General features: G+C 37.4%; 3 protein-coding genes across 3 annotated transcripts in view; all 3 read left to right on the top strand.

Moving 5' to 3' along the window:
• The first annotated feature begins 602 nt into the window (after positions 1 to 602).
• LOC113118753 (uncharacterized) lies at positions 603 to 3470 on the top strand. The gene is made up of 4 exons (XM_026288171.1): positions 603 to 805; positions 1081 to 1117; positions 1927 to 3222; positions 3306 to 3470. The coding sequence occupies exons 1-4, from the start codon at positions 660 to 662 to the stop codon at positions 3468 to 3470; spliced, it is 1644 nt and encodes a 547-aa protein (XP_026143956.1). The 5' UTR covers positions 603 to 659.
• An 830-nt stretch (positions 3471 to 4300) lies between these two features.
• Positions 4301 to 6666, top strand: LOC113118653 (60S ribosomal protein L35a-like). The gene is made up of 5 exons (XM_026287988.1): positions 4301 to 4396; positions 4846 to 4884; positions 5339 to 5491; positions 5859 to 6003; positions 6616 to 6666. Exons 2-5 carry the CDS (start codon positions 4874 to 4876, stop codon positions 6637 to 6639), a joined length of 333 nt encoding a protein of 110 aa, XP_026143773.1. The 5' UTR covers positions 4301 to 4396; positions 4846 to 4873; the 3' UTR covers positions 6640 to 6666.
• Positions 6667 to 7876: 1210 nt separating this feature from the next.
• The window catches only part of LOC113118651 (multidrug resistance-associated protein 5-like), a 40709-nt gene continuing 30388 nt past the window's right edge, over positions 7877 to 18197 (top strand). Inside the window, exons 1-5 of the mRNA XM_026287984.1 lie at positions 7877 to 7991; positions 9960 to 10154; positions 16324 to 16472; positions 17433 to 17588; positions 17902 to 18046. Coding sequence (XP_026143769.1) covers positions 10035 to 10154; positions 16324 to 16472; positions 17433 to 17588; positions 17902 to 18046 — 570 coding nt within the window. The 5' untranslated portion in view covers positions 7877 to 7991; positions 9960 to 10034. The remainder of the gene's footprint in view (positions 7992 to 9959; positions 10155 to 16323; positions 16473 to 17432; positions 17589 to 17901; positions 18047 to 18197) is intronic.

Below are 18197 nucleotides of genomic sequence, written 5' to 3'. Positions count from 1 at the left end.
ATTTAATCGACTGGTCGTTAATAATAATAATTATTATAATACATTCGAAATATGGTTAAGCATTGAAGTACTAAGACTTCTCAAAAACAAATGTATTCCTTGAAGCCACTTCTGTAGGCCTATGTGTCAAGTTTTAATCAATAGCTTGTTTGGAAGGGAAGCTGTTTAGTCTACATTTACTCTAATACACTCATGTAAACAGACAATTCTCTATAATACACATGATTAACCTTATTTACTTTTCATTGACACAAATTGCATCTATATGTTTGTTTATGTATTTTCAAAATCACTATTTTGTTATAAAATTAAAAAATATATTCCTGTAAACGGTTAAATATATTCATCTAATATGTCACTCTTCAGTCAGATATAAAGTATTCCAGTACAACCAATGTCCATTTTCACTTTATGTTTACAAATCGATTTAATATCACATTGTCAGACTATTTAATTATTATAATTTTTTATCAAATATATACAATATATGTGTATGTGCATTCTTCAAGCAGCAGTCAGCATTCCATGAACATTCCATTAGAACGTCACACTAATGATGTCACAGCCAGGGCACTATTATTAAAGTCCACCAGCCACATTAATCTAGAAATTGTACTTTTACTGTAATTAGTGCTGGATTATAGTGGCTTGTGATAACAATGGCTTGTGATAATAGAGTTCAGTCAGACAATTACCGAGAACTGGCTTTTGCGGCTCATCTAGCTGCACAACTTGCTGTACCACACCTGAAGGATGTCACTTTTCAGTCAGTCATCTGCAACTTTATGTGGAATTTGACAGAGCAGTATGTCTGTTTTTTATACTAGTGAAATTATATTATATTATATTATGTTTTATACTGCTCTCTTTTAATATAATGATATTATCCATCTATCCATTTTGCAATCTACCTATAGGGTCTATTCTATTATATTACATTATATTCTATCCTATTCTATTCTATTGTAAACTGCTTCTCCTATGTAGGGTAAATTATATTATATTATATTATATTATATTATATTATATTATATTATATTATATTATATTATATTATATTATCAATGGTCTATTTTTCAGAAATCTGGAAGTGACACAGGCAGCATTAAGCTTCCCGGTAAGTTTACTTTTCCAGATTAATTAATACGTGTACTGAATGTATGCAGATAAAGCTGGATATATTTATAGTAGTTGCAAATTGAAGTTACTGTAGTAATTCATGCTGTGATAGGGAAATCTGTAAGGTTTAAAATGTTTCATATAATCTTATAAGTTAGAACAGGAATTAAGTACATCATGCATTTGAAAGTGATAAAAGTGATAGTGATGTGACATACAACCAGGTATGGTGACCCATACTCAGAAGTCATGCTCTGTGTTTAACCCATCCAAAGTGCACACACAAAGCAGTGAACACACACACACACACACACACACCCAGAGCAGTGGTCAGCCATTTATGCAGCGGCACCGGGGAGCAGTTGGGGGTTCAGTGCCTTGCTCAAGGGCACCTAAGTCATGGTATTGAAGGTGGAAAGAGAGCGCTGGACATTCACTCCCCCCACCTATATCCTGCCCGCCCGAGACTGGAACTCACAACCCTTGGATTGCAAGTTCAACACTTTAACTGTTAGGCTACGACTTCCCCTGAAAAAAAGTTGTGGGTATGTGTGTGTAACACCAGCTAGTCCATGGATGATTGCTTTTAGCGTAGGATGATGTTTTTACTCACACGTGACTTGCATAAACATATTTTGGTATAAACATTTACTTTGAAATGTAGCCCTTTGAAAGAGAACTGATTCAGGCTAATAAAAAAAGCAAATGATCTGGGATCTGAATATATACCCTAACCATAGCCTAACATTAACTTAAAGCATAATGCATAACAAGACCTAAAACTCATTTAGCTTTTTTTCCTCACAGTTCTCCAGACAGCAAATCTATCAAATGCTGACTTCCATTGTAACATCAGCTGCCACAACTACAACTGATTTAATATCAAAACTGTCTACGATAGTAGGAATGACTCCGTCTGCAATTGTGAACTCAAACAGGCCTTCAACGTCCTCATCCACTGAGGATAATCATCTGGACACATCAGAAAGACCAGTGATCCTGAAGATGGAACAACTTCCATATGTGTATCCACTTGAATCTCTTTTTGGGATCACGGTGGATGGTCTCCTCAGCAGCGCTGACTGTGATTTCAGCGACTCTCTGGGTGAAGACAACTCGCGTTCCTCTGAGCTCGCTGGTATTGTGGTGGAGGAAGTTCTTTACCGGGTTAATGTGGTGATGCACAACAGCGTCCTGAAGATCAATGCAGCCTCGTCACCATGCTTCGTTTACTTCCGCCCTGATGATTCCTGCACTGATATTGGGGAGTTACTGATCAGTGGTGTCATCCGGAAGCTGAGTGCTTTACATTGTCACATCTCCCGCGCAGTGGCCACGACAGCCATCGGCACGGTTCTTGCAGCAATAGAAGGAAAACTCCCATGCCCTCTTAACCCGAGCCATTGGGTGGAGGTCACAAACAATGTAATTGACTACATTGTGGAGGATGTCATTAGTGCCTGGTCGAACAATCCCTCTGCAGCATCCAGAACATGGGAAGCCGGGCATGTCCCAGTTCTGAGGCCAACTTTTGAGTCAACTGAGGGAGGAATGTCACTCATCCTGCTGGAATCAAATCATCCCTCAGGCAGTGGCAGGCCAAAGACCACCTTATTTGATTCACTGATGACCGCTCTATATATGTCGAAGTGCAGCGGTCACTTCAGCTCACAGGACAACAGTTACGCAGCTTCAGAGCGCCTGCACCAAAGATTTGCAGATTTAATGAACTGCATCTTACGATGCAAGACGAGTGTCTCGAAGGAGGTCAGAATGGCAGCTATAGACTTTCTACATTATTTTGTGGAGGAACAAGTGCAGCGGCTTTTTGTGTGCTCCGCTTTCCCCCGTCCTGCGGTGCTCCCTGAAAATACTCCAGTAATGCCCTTCATCATCAAAGAAGAGGATTTCGGTCTGACAGTGGTGGATCATCTGACAGAGCTGCTGGTCAGTCAAGTTTTCGACTTGCTGGCAAAGAGGTTTCCATCAAGTGAATCTGTCAAGACTGAACAGAAGAGTCATGATGTGTCAATACAGGAGAATCTACCAGAACTGACCTTCAAAGACAAGTTAAAGATGATGAAATCAAATGTCCTTAAAAAGGTAATTTCTCCTCGATATGAGTTTGCTACCTAATATCTGTGCTTATTTATTGAAATAAAGTCTGTTTCGTCATTTGTTTGCAGTTAAGGAATCCTTTCAGATCCAAGGACAGCAAGAACAAAGATGATGATGAGGAAACATCAGAGAAGAGCACAGATGGAAATACAACAGCTCCAGAACCCGAAAAGCAGAAGTCATTTTCAGGGTTCACAGTTTCCTTTTCCATGAAAATAAAGTATCTTACATGATTTAAGTACGCAAGTGCTTTTTTTTTTTTGCCCAGAAAGAAAACATTGCTGCTTGAGGTTGCAACAGCAACAGGAGCCCTAGTGACTGAGATTCATTAGAGATCATTACTGCTCAAATGTCCTTAGAAATTTGCAAATGATGTAAAAGCAAGCCGTTGGGTTCATATACATAACATCTGCAGAAGTGTGTGTGTGTGTGTGTGTGTGTTGAACACAGACACCTTGGTGCACTCTCTTTCTCTGTTTATTGTAATTCATGCATTCTCTATATTTATATATAAAGGTTTATGTGCATATGTATTTTTGCACTTTGTTAACATTTAGCAATTTGTTTTAAGGTATAGAAATATATGTACAAATAAAGAAATAAATAAATAATAGAAATTATTTATGAAACCGTGATCTATATGTACATTGATCTAAATAACTTTGTTAAAATTAAAGTGAAATAAAATAACACATATTATTATTATTATTATTATTATTATTATTATTATGCTGTTGTTGATGATGACGTATTAGGGGCAACTGGAAAGTGGTACAGGTGCAACTTTAAAAAAAATTGTAACTTATTTCAAAAAGTGAAACTTTTTCTAGATTCTTTGCATGTAAATTAAAACGTTGAAGTTTGATGATTAGAGCTTACAGTTCATGAAAAGTCAAAAATCCAGAATATCAAAATATTTGAATATTCATAAGATTAATAATAATTATAAAAAAAGCATTTGCAAAACAGAAAAGAACAAGTTCTTTAAGGTATGTATATATATATGTGTGTGTGTGTATTTTTACTTATTCACGACATCCAAATTTAAAATCAGAAAAACGCTTTCATTTTAGTCAGGCACATTATCAGACACCGCTGCTAACACTTTCCCAGCGTTCCTTGCGAGCGGCCTTTTCCTCCATTTTTGAGACTGAATCAGGTGAGCGTCGTAGAGCTCGACTTTTAAAATGTGACATTTTTAGCCTAATGTGAAGTAAACTAAAGCACAATATCTTCCAGTATGAATAAAAACAGACCTGAAGTCCGCAATCCGCAGAGTTCTGCCTCGTGAAGCGTAAGATGCTTCAGATTCTGAACGGATTGCGGGATGAAAGTTAGCTCAGGCTAAACTCATCCGCAGCTCATTCTCAGCGCTGTCTAAACATGATCAATTTAGTTGAGTTCTACTCTGATAAACATTGAGTTCTACTCTGATAAAATTGTTTTGAAGACATATTTACAACTATGAGCTACGGATAACTTTGTATAAGACTAGAGTGGAGTATAAACACGCAGTAATGTTGTGGAGCTGTTGCTAATGTCTAGAAACAACACGAGACTATTCATTCATCCTCAAACTTAAGGTTGTTGTATTTTTTGTCATTCTAGGTTTATTTGACCTGGTCAAAGCATCATCATGCCAGGAAGGTAAGACATGAAAGCTGTCACAAATATAATCTGAATTGATAGGTAGTTCAGAGATAAAAGCAGTGCATTTATTATTATAAAGCCATTAATTCAGTGCAAAAACAGCAGTTGTGCAAATATTTTCTCATCTAATTGATAGTTTATATGTTTTAGCAGTCAAAGGAATTTTAGTGTGATTGTTTTAGTTTGTGCCTTTAGTTAAAGTAACCATTAACTGAATCTTTAGACAAAAGAAAAATGTTCAGTCCTTGTTTGCTTTAATCCTAGTTGATACATCAGCATTTGTGGTTCGAAGAAAGATATAGTGAGAGTATCAAGCGGGGAAATACAGCTTAAAAAGAAAACAAATTAGGTGTTTGACTATTATGTGTTAGACATTACAGGGTTAAATGTTGCATGGCTTGTGCATAAAGCTGAGGCCAAATGAATGGTTTTAACCCTGTGTGTGTTGTAGGCTGTGGAGCAAGGCCATCTTTGCGGGCTACAAGCGTGGCCTGAGGAACCAGCGAGAGCACACCGCTCTGCTCAAGCTCGAGGGAGTCTACAACCGTGACGAGGTCGACTTCTACCTGGGCAAACGCTGTGCCTACGTCTACAAGGCTAAAAAGCAAGTGATGCTCAGTGAAGTCTTTGTGTGTGTGTGTGTGTGTGTGTGTGAGGAAAGACTTGAGCTTGTGCTGTTGTCAGAAATATGTCTGTCATGTTTTTGATGTTATGACACCACATTGAGCTTCTTTGCTAAACTTCTTGATGCATTTTTTAAAATAGTTTAACCTACATAAACTTCTCATTGAATGTCATGTTTTATGTTGTATTTTGGAAGTAACATGGGTTGTCAATAGCTTTGGTGTTGACAGTTTGGATGTAATTGTGAAACGTATTTTGACATTTGGATGGAGAAGCGTTTCATCGTTTCTGTCGACGCTCTATAGTGGTCAGTGTTATTTATTGTGAGTTTTGTGTGTTGTCTGAAGGAACACTGCAACACCCGGCGGTAAACCCAACAAGACGCGTGTCATCTGGGGTAAAGTCACTCGGGCTCATGGAAGCAGTGGAATGGTTCGTGCCAAGTTCAAGAGCAACCTTCCAGCGAAGGCCATCGGACACAGGATTCGTGTGGTAAGGGTCTTAGTTTCAGATATCAGTGTCTGTGTCTGAAATGTGTACTTGCTAGTCTCACAGACTTGTAAGGCTGCTTATACTTTGTGTCTGCCACTGTGTTTTGTCCATTTTCATTTGTCCAGTGCATGCTTTTATAATGTGGCAGTGACAAAGACCCTCGAGGTCTCAGTGGGGTTTTGTAGTTATAGAGATTTTGGTAGATCCTGTCTTATTTGATCTATGCTAGGGGTGTCCAAACTCTGTCTCGGAGGGCCACTGTCCTGCAGAGTTCAGCTCGCCTCAGCACATCTGCCTGGAAGTGTCTTGTGTGCATACTAACACCTTGATTAGCTGGATCAGGTGTTGAATTAAAAGCCTGCAGGACAGTGTCCCTCTATGTGATAACCCTGATGTAGGATGTTGGGGCACAAATACATTCCCTTGTGCTTTACAATCTACTTCAAGTTTAAAAAAAGAGTATAAGGGTGTAGTTATTGATGCATGATGCTGTAAATGTATTTGAGTACTTCAGTGAGTAGGCTGAGCCATGCTGACTGACAGTGTGTTTGTGGCAAGTTATATGAAATGCAAGTATTCAACAACAAGTAATTGTTTGCTTTTGTTTTTCAGATGCTGTACCCATCTCACGTGTAACCTGCTTTTGTGTACAGACAATAAAAAAAAAAAAAACTGGTCCAAAAAGTTGCCTGTCTGATCTTCCTTCAGTACATGAAGCATAGTTGAAATCTTTCTAGCTTTTGCTATTTTATACCCAGCTTTAAGTGGAGCAGCATCTGAGAGTTGTAGTCTTTGTATCAAGCCAGGATTAGCAGAGGAACTGATGCTCGAGTTAAACCAGCTGTAGAAGAACTGAAAAGAGCAAAATTAAGGGAAATTACAGGTTTCATCATTAACACTTCCTTTGCTCAACCCTGGAGCACTTACGAGAACTGTTTGTCTGGCTTTAGTGTACATCTGGAGGAAAGACATTTCACTTAATGGTATTTATATAACAATGGCTGAGCTATGAGAAACCCCATTCAGTGACATTTATTTGATTTGACTAGAGTGCGTGAGTTTTATACATTGAGTGTTCAGTGCGTGAGATTAATCTAGTGACACTGTCAAGGCTAATTACACACACACACACACACACACATATAATGATGTCCTGTGATTTTGGGCAGACAAATGTGTCATGATTCTAATGTTAACACTTATATCTAGAAAATAAAATTGCTTTTCTAAAGTGAAGCTGGTAAGTAACGTTAATAAAAAAAAATATTTTTACACTTAAGTTATTGTAATTCCAGCTACTTACCTGTTGTGTATGTATTTATATTTAATAGACTAGTGGTTGGTATTCGATTAATTGATTTGTCTAAAGTATGTGTGTGTGTGTGTGTGTATGTATATGTGTGTATATATATATATATGCTTTATGCAATGACTTGAATCAACAATGATTTGAATTAATTTATAGTTGAACGTTTTATCATGACTTGCAGCTAATGTATAAATATGGATAATAAACTTATTTAATATAAACCGATATTTTAAATAATTTGTGGCTGCATGTAGAGAGGAAATCCATGGACAGGTTTTCGTGTTGCATTTTGGATGTAATTACCGATGAAACAATGTCCACATATTTGCAGAATCATCATCGCACTGTACTTTGTGGAACTGTAAAATTCCACTCCAGAGTCTTGCGCTTATTACCAGACTGCAATACTAGCGCTGGACTGCAGAGGCTGCGCGTCGCCTTCAGTCGCGCAGTAAGCCCCGCCCACTAACAGAGCTCTGACTCATTCACGGAGAAGGGAATTGTGGGTAGCGTAGTTCCACCAAATCGGCACTTTTAACGATTGTGAACGTGTAGCGAACGCTAGTTACACTACATTTCCCATAACGGCGTCCATCAGAGTCCTTCAAATATCTTGTTTATAACGAAGTTGTTTTGCTCCATCCGCTGTAGAAGACCCGCAGACCAACCAGACAAACAGGTAATGTGTCTGCAGCAGTGGACGCTTTTATCTTTTGTTCGATGTGTAAAATAATATTTATTGCTGTGTAATTTGCATGCTACATATTTTTTATTCTGACACCATCATTTAATTTTTGTTTTTAACGGTTTCTGATTTTAGCATCATTTGACATGTCATGGTAAATTATTACACTGACTTTTAAGAACATTGAACAAATAACCAAAACGCATATTTCACGTGAATATGCGCTAACGTTAAGGTTACTGCGACGGACGTCGTGTTTCTTGGTGGGTTATATCCTGATGTAAGTGACATCTATTGTCTCTGTAACGTTACAAGTCTATCTAGACGGGACTGAAACGCATTTGTGCTACTCGTATTATATTTTATTTAATTATAATTCAGATCAGGATACATATATGCTACGGAATTAAGTGGGGAATTAGTATAAAAATAGATAAAGGCATCATTATTACAATAAGAATGGGATTAAGCCAAGATGTGCTCTTTGCCATAAAAAACAGATCCGTTTGGCCAATATATAGAGGGTTTGTTTAATCTAAAAAACAAAAGGCTGTAGATGTCCCTGAATGAAACCCGTGTGGTTTGTTGTTTTCAATCGTCTTTTTGGGAACTGGTTGTTCTCCTCTGGTTAGAGATATGGGGCCTATTGCACTCAAATAAACACGAGAAAGACTTCCAGCGCGATCCAGTGTCATCTAATGTAGATTCAGTTTGTGTTTTTATTCTGTCTTCCGAGATTGTAACGTTAGCTGTTAGTAAGCGTGTAATACTGTATTCGCCAGATAACTGCTGTTCTTTCGCTACACAGATCAATATAATAATGTGTATATTCATTCATATTAGTCCGGTAATATCAAAATACTGGCCGTGTGTCAAAAGCTTGTGAGTACAGTCAATATCAGTATTGCACTATTAGTTGCAACATTTTTTGGTCAATGAAGGCGTGAACCCAGATAAGAACATGCTCGGGCAAATCGCATAAAATAAATAAATAAACAACTCTATTTTGCCTAAAGTAACTTTAGTAAGTAAATGAAAGACCACAGAGATGTTTTGCACAGTGCTGTCAAACGATTAATCGCGATTAATCGCATCCAAAATAAAAGTTTTTGTTTGCATCGCGATTAATCGTTTGACAGCACTATGCAAAACATCTCAGTGGTCTTTCTATATATATATATATATATATATATATATATATATATATATATATATATATATATATATATATATATATATATATATATATATAATGTGTGCGTGTATATATATATTCCCCCTCACTTTCATTACCCTAAGCAATAAAAGCTCATTCTCATTAGTATAAATATGTAAATAAATACTATAAGGCTTACTATAATATATTTATTTTCTGTAGTGCAGTAAAAATGGCTAAAACAATTTGTTAAACATCTAGTAATGACATTTTTAAGAGAAAATTTAAATTTTTATACAAAAGGATAGTATTAGTTGTATTGCCTCTCATCCATGCTAATGTAAAATAAAGAAACTATGCTATTTTAATGAATATATTTATCTCAACACTGTTAAAATGGCTAAAGGGAATTGCAAAATGTTTGGATGCATTAGTCATGATAATGTGGGTTGAAAATTTTGTAAGTTGTCATGAAATTACTATATCTTTATGGTCCTTTTCAATTGATTTTATAAAATTCAACAAGAATGGATTACTTTGTCTAGCCAAATGATAACCATAAATGCTTTTTATGTATCTTAAGAAGCTCACTAGGTTTTGAGACAACTGAAAGGGCTTACTAAAAAGTCTGTCCATGCAATCTATATATTTCCACTATTAATCACAACAATACCATCTTGTCAGACTTCAAAGCTAGGCTCAAATGGGCTAAAGTGGGATTTGCGCATATAATGTGCTCAATCGATGCTGACTAAATAAGAATAACATGTCCATTCATGTTGTTAACCCATCTTTTCTCTCATCAGTTCAGATTTGGAGACTTTGACAGGATCAAGCTCAGAGAAGAAGCAACAAAGGCGCTCTTATGTTGGTAAAAGAAGATGAAAGGACATGATTTGGGAAAGGACTGTCTGGCATCTGGTTCTGCGTACAGGGCCGTATCGTCCAGAGAGACGCTCCCCGGACCAGAAGCGGACCATTACGAGCTGTCTAAAGTGCAGGTTAGTCCACCGTATACGCAGCATGTCCTTTCAGATTTGTGTTTAGACATCGTTCTGCTTCTTGTTGAGTATCCTCTCATACTAATAAACACCCTTCAAATACTCAACTCTTAAACTCTCACAAATGGGAATCCTTTGTAATGGACCGTTCAAGCCAAGGATGCTAAAGATAAAGTTTTAATAATCGCTCTAGTTCTCTGAGAACAGGCAAGTTCACACCAGAACGTTTTTTCCCAAATGATGATCAATGAAAACATTGACAGCCAATCAGAATCTATCCAACTTTAAAGAACTTGATCATTTAAAGTGGCAGACAACAAAACTGCACCGTGCTTATAATAAACAGAGCTTTATCATACTGTTATAGTTGTCATTATTGGTGTGAATGGGCCTTTTTTATTTTTATAAATCATTCTATTTACAAAAATGCTGTAACTGAATGGTTTTCATGACGTTTTTATTATTGCTTCATGAACCTCAGCATAATTTTTTTTTTTTTTTGTGGACGTGGACAAAACTCTGTATTACAATACTTTGACATTATTACATGTGCTGCTCTTTGCCTTAGTGAGAAGTATTAAAGGGATAGTTCACCTAAAGATGGTAATTCTTTCATTAATTACTCATCCTCATGGACAAATTAAGATATTTTTGATGAAATCTGAGAGCTCTCTGACCCTCTGTAGACAGCAATGATATTACCATTATCAGTGCACAGAAACATAGCAAGGAGATCAGTAAAATAGTCCATGTTACATCAGGGGTTCAACCGTAATTTTACGAAGCTACGAAAACAATAATAACATAATTTATCCAGAGTTCTTCTCCCTGAGTTACTGTCTTCCGCCGATTTACAGAGCACACCAGAACATAATTAAAGTAATCAGTGTTGTTTATGTTCAGGATGTGCGCACTGTCTACTAACGTAAACAACGCTGATTACATTCAGGGAAAGCGCGCGAATGCAGAGTGTAAACATTGTTTATTACGTAGTGGGGTACTCTCCAAAATTGCAGAAGACAGTAACTCAGGGCGAAGAATTTGGAATAAATTATGTTATAATTATCTTTGCGCACAAAAAAGTATTCTCGTAGCTTTGTAAAATTACAGTTAAATTCAGTCATCATTTAATCAATCCAGACCTGTATGACTATTTTTGTCTTATGTGCTAAACAAAAGAACAACTCTGAACTACATTGACTTTCATTGTATGGGGAAAAAAAACTTTAAAGCATGCATAAAGTCATACAGCTTTGGAACGACATGAAGGTGAGTAAATGATGGCAGGAATTAAATTTCTGGCTGGACTAGTTCATTAACATCAAAATGCTGCAGCTGTTGTTTGTGCTCATAAAGGTAGTCGAACCCTTTGTGATGTCATTTTTATTGTCCGTTACACTCCTGCCGTCAGCATTTTTTCGGCATGTTAAGAGAGGGTCCTGTGCTGCCCAGAGTTTTCTTTGTCTTTTCCTGTAACACTACCTTTCTCTCTCTCTCTGTATCTCTCAGCCACTCAGTTCAGGGCTAGTGATGCCGTGTGTGCAGGCAGTGCTTGTGATTGGCTGCTCAGCCTGTATTTAGAAGCTGGATCTGTTTACATAATCTAGTCCCGCCTTATTTGACACGACAGCCAATTGTGATCCTGGGTTCCGGTGATGCGTCCAGCAGCCTTGCCTGCTGATAGGCCGATGCCCCACTCAGTGCTCAGGGAAGCTGTATGTTTGTGCAACGTGAGAGCATTAGAGGGACACGGAGAGTGGTGAGGACGTCCTGCACGTGCTGAGGAGCATTGCAGAACGCTTCACGACAGCCTTCTCTCTTCTCCCATTCATCTAATCCAGCCAGACATGTCAGATTCACTTTTTTTGTAGCGCAAGGCAGACTTACCTCGAGGCACTTTAACATGAGTGTTATGTAAATAATGTGATGGATTTCACTGTTGTGTTTGTAACGTATTTAAAAGTGCTGTTATACAGTTCATTTCTTCAGTTTCTGTTTCTTTGAAGCTGAGCTGTCGTTCTCAGTGTGTCTTTGGTTTCTAGATCGTTCTGTTCCCTGCATTCTGATCAGTCCCAGATAAGGCTTTTTTCGAGCATGTTTCCCATGAGAGCTTGTGACAGAGTTGCTAAAGCTGTGGCTGACAGAAGAAAACTAGCTTTGTGTATTTGTGTGCGTGTGTAATGTCCTCAGATCTTTTCATTCAGAAAAGACTGGGTGCTATGATTTGCAGAATCCAGTCTTGAAAATTAAATTTAGTGTTTAATGGGGAATGCCACAGAATCTTGCACATTTTTAAGAAAAGTTGGCAGAAATGTATTACTGTTGTACAGTAGAATATAATAACTGATACAAAGAAAGTAATATTAATACAAGTTATTGAAACTTAATTTGAAGTAATATCACACAATTGAATGCAGCATTTGGCTGTGGAAAAAATAACTGACATTTAACAAAAATGTACAAAATGTTGATTGTTATCAGTCCATGAGTTCGCCTACCATTTCCCTCTAAACCAAACTAACATTACTAGCAAATCAGAATGTTTTGCTCCTATAAACACAAGATGTGCGTAATAGTATCGAATTGCAAAGTCGCAGCTCTGATGAATCAAGGTGCAGTGGTCAAAGATGTAAATCTAATGCATATTTACATAGAAAAGCTAATTATAAAGTCGCGGAGCTTTGTAAACAGCTCAGACTAATCATTGCATCTCCATAAGAACGATAAATAACATAAATTAGTTATTGATAATTAAGATAAAAACGATAATTAATAAATTAACGTGATTTTTGAAAATGTCCTGTTCACACATGATCTATGAATGTTAACTTTCGGGTACTTTACCAGTACTGTATGTGTGAATACACTTGAGGTGTATGTATTATCTCACTAGATTTGTAACGTAACTCATTTATAAACCTTTGCCAACACAGGAGGACATGTATTTTACATTGTGATTTCAAAATAAACATTTCTGCACGTGGCCAAATATTAAAATGTAATGGATTTAAAGGTGCTGTAGGGAACTTTTGTAAAAAAAATATTTTTAACAAGATGCTTGTTGTTAGCATATAAAGAACCCGAGCGCCAATGGTGTGGAGACCCTTTTGGAAATTCCTTTTATTTCTCATGATGGGAGATAGTAGATGAGAGACTGATTTCAGTGGAGTGTAGTTTGTTTGATTAGCATCACTAGCAGTGTTTGAAGATGCCCATCCTGCCTATTAACTGAGAGGCTATAAAATACATGCGGTTCCCTTTAGTGAGCTAATCCAGCTGGCTTTTTCTGCCTCCATGGGCTTTAAAACATGTTGGAGTCTGCCTTTGCTTACACACACATATATACGCAGACACGCACTTAGACAGCACTTAGCCTGAATGTCAGCAGAATACGCCACAGCCTTTGTCACCCAGGGCAGTGGCTCATATAATCGACTGTTGTCTCGGCTGGATGCGGGCAGCATAAACTTTATTGTTGTCTAACCTGTTATAAAATATTTTGTTTGTTAGAGTAGTCTTTGGCTCACGTCACAGTGTGTAGCTGCAGGTGGGGTCAAGTATATTTGTATTATTATTTTATTATATATATATATATATATATATAATATTTAATTATTAAATTATTTGTATTATCATTTGTAAGTTGCTTTTTTAACTCCCTTTAAACCAAATCAGTCTCACTTGGCAAGCCATTTGCATTGGGCCAGGCCATGGTGGTTGATTGACAGCCCTGCATTGCTATAGTTTCCTCCCTCCGTGTTGTATGCTGTTCACCATTTTTGCCGCTCTTGAGCAGCTGTAATCTCAAAAATGTATCGTAAGCAATCCAGGTGTTCTGTGTTTAGATGTAGGACTGAACATAAGAGTTTTTGTTTTCTCCCAACATCTGAGCCACTGAAAACTTGGTGGATTACTTTAGTTTTTCATGGTAATGTGCCTCAAAATCTACCTAAATACATTTATGTCTGTGTGAACTCCATTGTGAAAGTCATGTCGTTGTATTGCTTAGCGTTTTAACTGTATTTGTGTGCATATGTTATTTAAGTATTTTAATTTAGATTAGTTTGTGCCACTGTTCCTTCGGTAGCACAGTTGCATGGTTTGGTCCTTTGAGGCGCACGGTGCGAGCTCTGCAACACCACGCTGTTTCGTCCCACTTTCAGTTCATTTGGCTTCCCATATGTATGGCTGAACACTGGTTCTCTCGCTCTTTCATGTTAAGGGCTGCCACTAATGACTATTTTTACATTGTTTAATCCACCAACGAATTAATCAATTAATCTGATTAATTTCCCACAAAAAAATCAACAATTTTACGCTCTGTTCCTTCGGTTTGCTCCCTTTTTTACCAAGCAAATGTCCACTTAATCTTTAATATTTGGCTATTTCTTTACATCAGAAATGCTAAAGCCATGGTAATTTAATGAATATGTGAATACATTTCTTTTTGCACCTTCACGTTTTGAATCCCAAGTGTGGAAACACTGTGGAATTTACACACTGCCGGGAAAACACGGCTAAACGGTATGCAATGTAACATTACTTTTTTTTATTTCATAAAGTATTTTACTACTCATTTTGTTGAACATTTGACTATTATATTCATTTGCAAGTTCAGGGTTTTGGTACTTGAAAGTTTCAGGGTTCAAGGTACTTTAACATATACGTATGTGTATGGTCCTGAAATAAACGTTCAGAAAGATGTGACGTATTGTTTTTGTTAATATGACTCATCATATACAGTCTCTTTAAGGGTATGATCAAGTATTTTTCCGTCGTCTAGTCTTTAATAAGCAAGAAAAAAATCATAATAAATTATATCTAATCACAATAGTTATTGAGTTGCCACACAAGTATCGGGATAGTATTGAATCGACAGATTAGCAAATCATCTCAGCCCTACTGACCAATCAGAGCAGAGTAGGCTCACAGTAAGAAGGGGTTTAGAGAGACTGAACCTTAGAACTGCTTTGAACCAATCATTTGAAAATCTTTGGAAAATTAGTTGATATTCAATGTATATTTTGAGAAAACAAAAGTGTATTTTTTTTTTTTTTTACCTTGAGTGCATGTAAACCTGTTTTAGGAGACTCCCAAAACAATATTAGAAACCTTAAAAATGGCATGATGGGGCACTTTAAAACTCTGTCAACAAATTAAATAATTTTTAACGTAGCTTTATCCAGTGTGCATACAGTGTTTAATTAGATAATGCCTCATTTCCAAAATTAAACACAACTTTAATGATGTAATAAACTCGGGAAAGTAAATTTTTTATTTTTATTTTGCCCAATTCAGGCTGTGTACATTTAAACAGTGTTAATTTTAAAACGCTCTCCATCCACACAAGCATTTTCAAACGTTTTCTAAAAGTTTCACATGAAAGTTTTCACTTTACTGTACATGCGTAAAACCTCATAAAAGCTCACTGAGATGATACAGACAAATTCTCACAATATTCTTCCTCAACTGCCTTCATGTTTTACTGCAGGACAGCACTTGAGAGTAAATTTTCTGCCGTCTTTGCTGGACTGTGATATGTAGAGCGTACAAAGTAACTTATCTTAAGCAACAGTGTGAAAGTGAATAGCACATAACAGGCACAATACAGGTATAAACATAGATAACTTTTAATACAGTTTATGCGTCACGAAACGTGCGTCATTGTTTTTACAGTCCACACTATAATGAAAAATAGTTTTCACAGGTATCCACTTTATTAAAGCTTTGTCTTTAGTGCCAAAAATTCAGGTTTAGTGTGAACAGAAGGCTATTAAACTATTTACTGATTAGTATAAAGTATTTTGCCTGACACATGACTTGAACATGTGTGCGTAATTTAGTTATTGGCTTTATCAGCTGTCTGTGTTTAAGACCACGTGCAGCACAAGACTTGCATGATGCAGTGGTTTTTCCCCAAGGCATTATGGGTTGCATGGTTTTAGGAGTCTGACTGGTTTCCTTCCTCTGTTTTTTTTCGCTGATGATATTTTTCCTGGCCCAAATCATGCTGATGAACATGTCTTCTTTCACTTCCTGTTAACAATTTTGTTTATTTTTATTTTTATTTTTTTTGCATAGTCACATTTTTCCATTTTAAAATGCTGATATGCCATGCTCAAAAACAAACCTGGCAGCTGAACACCTGATCTGCTGATGTTTCTCCCAGGATGCTTTTGAAACGGCAGCAAGAGCTGAGGGTGGCCTCTCATTGGATGGGAGCAATGCCGCTGACACAAAAGAGATGGAGGACGAAGTCGGGAGAAGCAAATACCACCACAGTGTCTGTGTACTCAAGCCCATCCGCTCCACCAGCAAGTACGTACTAAAGTTACTGATCAGTGTGCCTTTCAGTTATTTCAGTTAGCCAATCACGATGAGTAACACTGTGTCCATTTTCAGATGTCTACATGCTTTTGAAGGTCAGGATCTCAAATGTCAATGACTCAATAGACCTGAGATGCCAATAGAATAATTTTCTGAAACAATTGGGGACAAACTGAACTATTTGAATATATAACAGTGTCAGCTATTGAGTGGTTAATTACAGTCTTAAAGGAACAGATCACTCAAAAGGAAAATTTGCTGAAAATGTAGTTTGATTTAGCTTTTAGCTTTTATCACATGGTCACCAATGGATCCTCTGCAGTGAATGGGTGCCACTGCCATCAGAATGAGAGTCTAAACAGCTGATAAAAACATCACAATAATCCACACCACTCCAGTCCATCAATTAATGTCTTGAGTAAATGGTGAAAGAATTTGGGATTTAGACATTGAAAGACGACGACACGGGAGACAAGAATATACTTACGAACTAAATCTGGATACGGATACTAATTTCAAGATTCAATTTTAATTAAATTATTGGATGGGAGGCATGCTATAAATAATGTTTTATAAAGCGCCGTTCATGAATCAACTGAAAACAGTCTAGACTAAAATATAGATTCTTGGGATTATTTAAGAATCTATGACGAAGAGTCGATTCATATAGAGAAATTACTTTGGTCAACCTGGCCCTTGTAGAAACATCTTTTGTTGAATTTTAACAAAAGCCACATTTTGGTAAAATTACAACCCTATTAAAATGTCATGGTGCAGTGATTAAACTCAAATGACACAGTTTTACGAGACATACACTGTGTCCCTGAGAAAAGCACGTGTGACTCAGGCTGGGTGGCCCTAATAAAATAAACCAAATTGGAGCGAATGAAAATGCTGCAGCTTAGAGACTAATCCAAATCTCCTGTCCTGTTTTTCACTCTGTCACCACAGGCATCAGCATCCAGTCGACAACGCTGGCCTCTTCTCCTTTATGACATTTAACTGGTTGACCTCACTGGTGTTGTTGGCCCATAAGAAGGGTCAGCTGTTTCTGGAGGATATATGGGCTGTGTCGCAGTTTGAGAGTTGTGAGGTCAATCATCGCCGGTCAGTACTGATATATGACTTCTTATCACAGCACTCATCCAACTAAAATATATGTAAATTCAGGCCTGGCCGGTGCAACTCTCTCATATAGAACTATGTTGGTACCAAATGGTAACACTTCCATAAATACTACACTGAATGATTGATGAACCATGGTAGTTTCATAGTACTCCAAAGTACTTAAAAAAATACATTGCACTGGCATGGCTCATGTCCAAATCAAGTGGTGTTACAGTGGTACTTCTTGGACCTGGAGCCAGGCCTGATGTAATTACTAGATGCATTGCATGTTAACAAAACATCATTTCCACAGGCTGGCCGGGCTGTGGGATGAAGAAGTCAGGTCACGAGGGGAAGGGGCATCTCTTCGTCGTGTGGTCTGGCTTTTTTGCCGCACACGTCTGCTGCTGTCCATCCTCTGCCTTATGGTTACTCAACTCGCAGGCTTCAGTGGCCCAGTAAGTAACACCATCTCAGCTCTGTTGTGTCTTTCTGGTGTCTTTTCCTTCTATCTGTCTCTCTCTCTCTCGCTCTTGCTCTCTCTGTGTATTATGAGCTTAGACCCACCTATCAAATCCTCCCCCCTCAAATGTTCAGGTGAGTGTTCAG

Source organism: Carassius auratus, chromosome 18 (assembly GCF_003368295.1).
Source record: "Carassius auratus strain Wakin chromosome 18, ASM336829v1, whole genome shotgun sequence".
Classification (NCBI taxonomy): Eukaryota; Metazoa; Chordata; class Actinopteri; order Cypriniformes; family Cyprinidae; genus Carassius; species Carassius auratus.
This window is presented reverse-complemented; position numbering and strand designations above follow the sequence as displayed.

Coding starts and splice junctions, on each gene's coding strand:
- LOC113118753 (XM_026288171.1), top strand. CDS start 660: ATGGCTTGTGATAATAGAGTTCAGTCAGACAATTACCGAGAACTGGCT. Junction 806..1,080: donor ATGTGGAATTTGACAGAGCA/GTATGTCTGTTT, acceptor TCTATTTTTCAG/AAATCTGGAAGTGACACAGG. Junction 3,223..3,305: donor AATCAAATGTCCTTAAAAAG/GTAATTTCTCCT, acceptor ATTTGTTTGCAG/TTAAGGAATCCTTTCAGATC.
- LOC113118653 (XM_026287988.1), top strand. Junction 5,492..5,858: donor TACGTCTACAAGGCTAAAAA/GCAAGTGATGCT, acceptor TGTTGTCTGAAG/GAACACTGCAACACCCGGCG. Junction 6,004..6,615: donor TCGGACACAGGATTCGTGTG/GTAAGGGTCTTA, acceptor TTTGTTTTTCAG/ATGCTGTACCCATCTCACGT.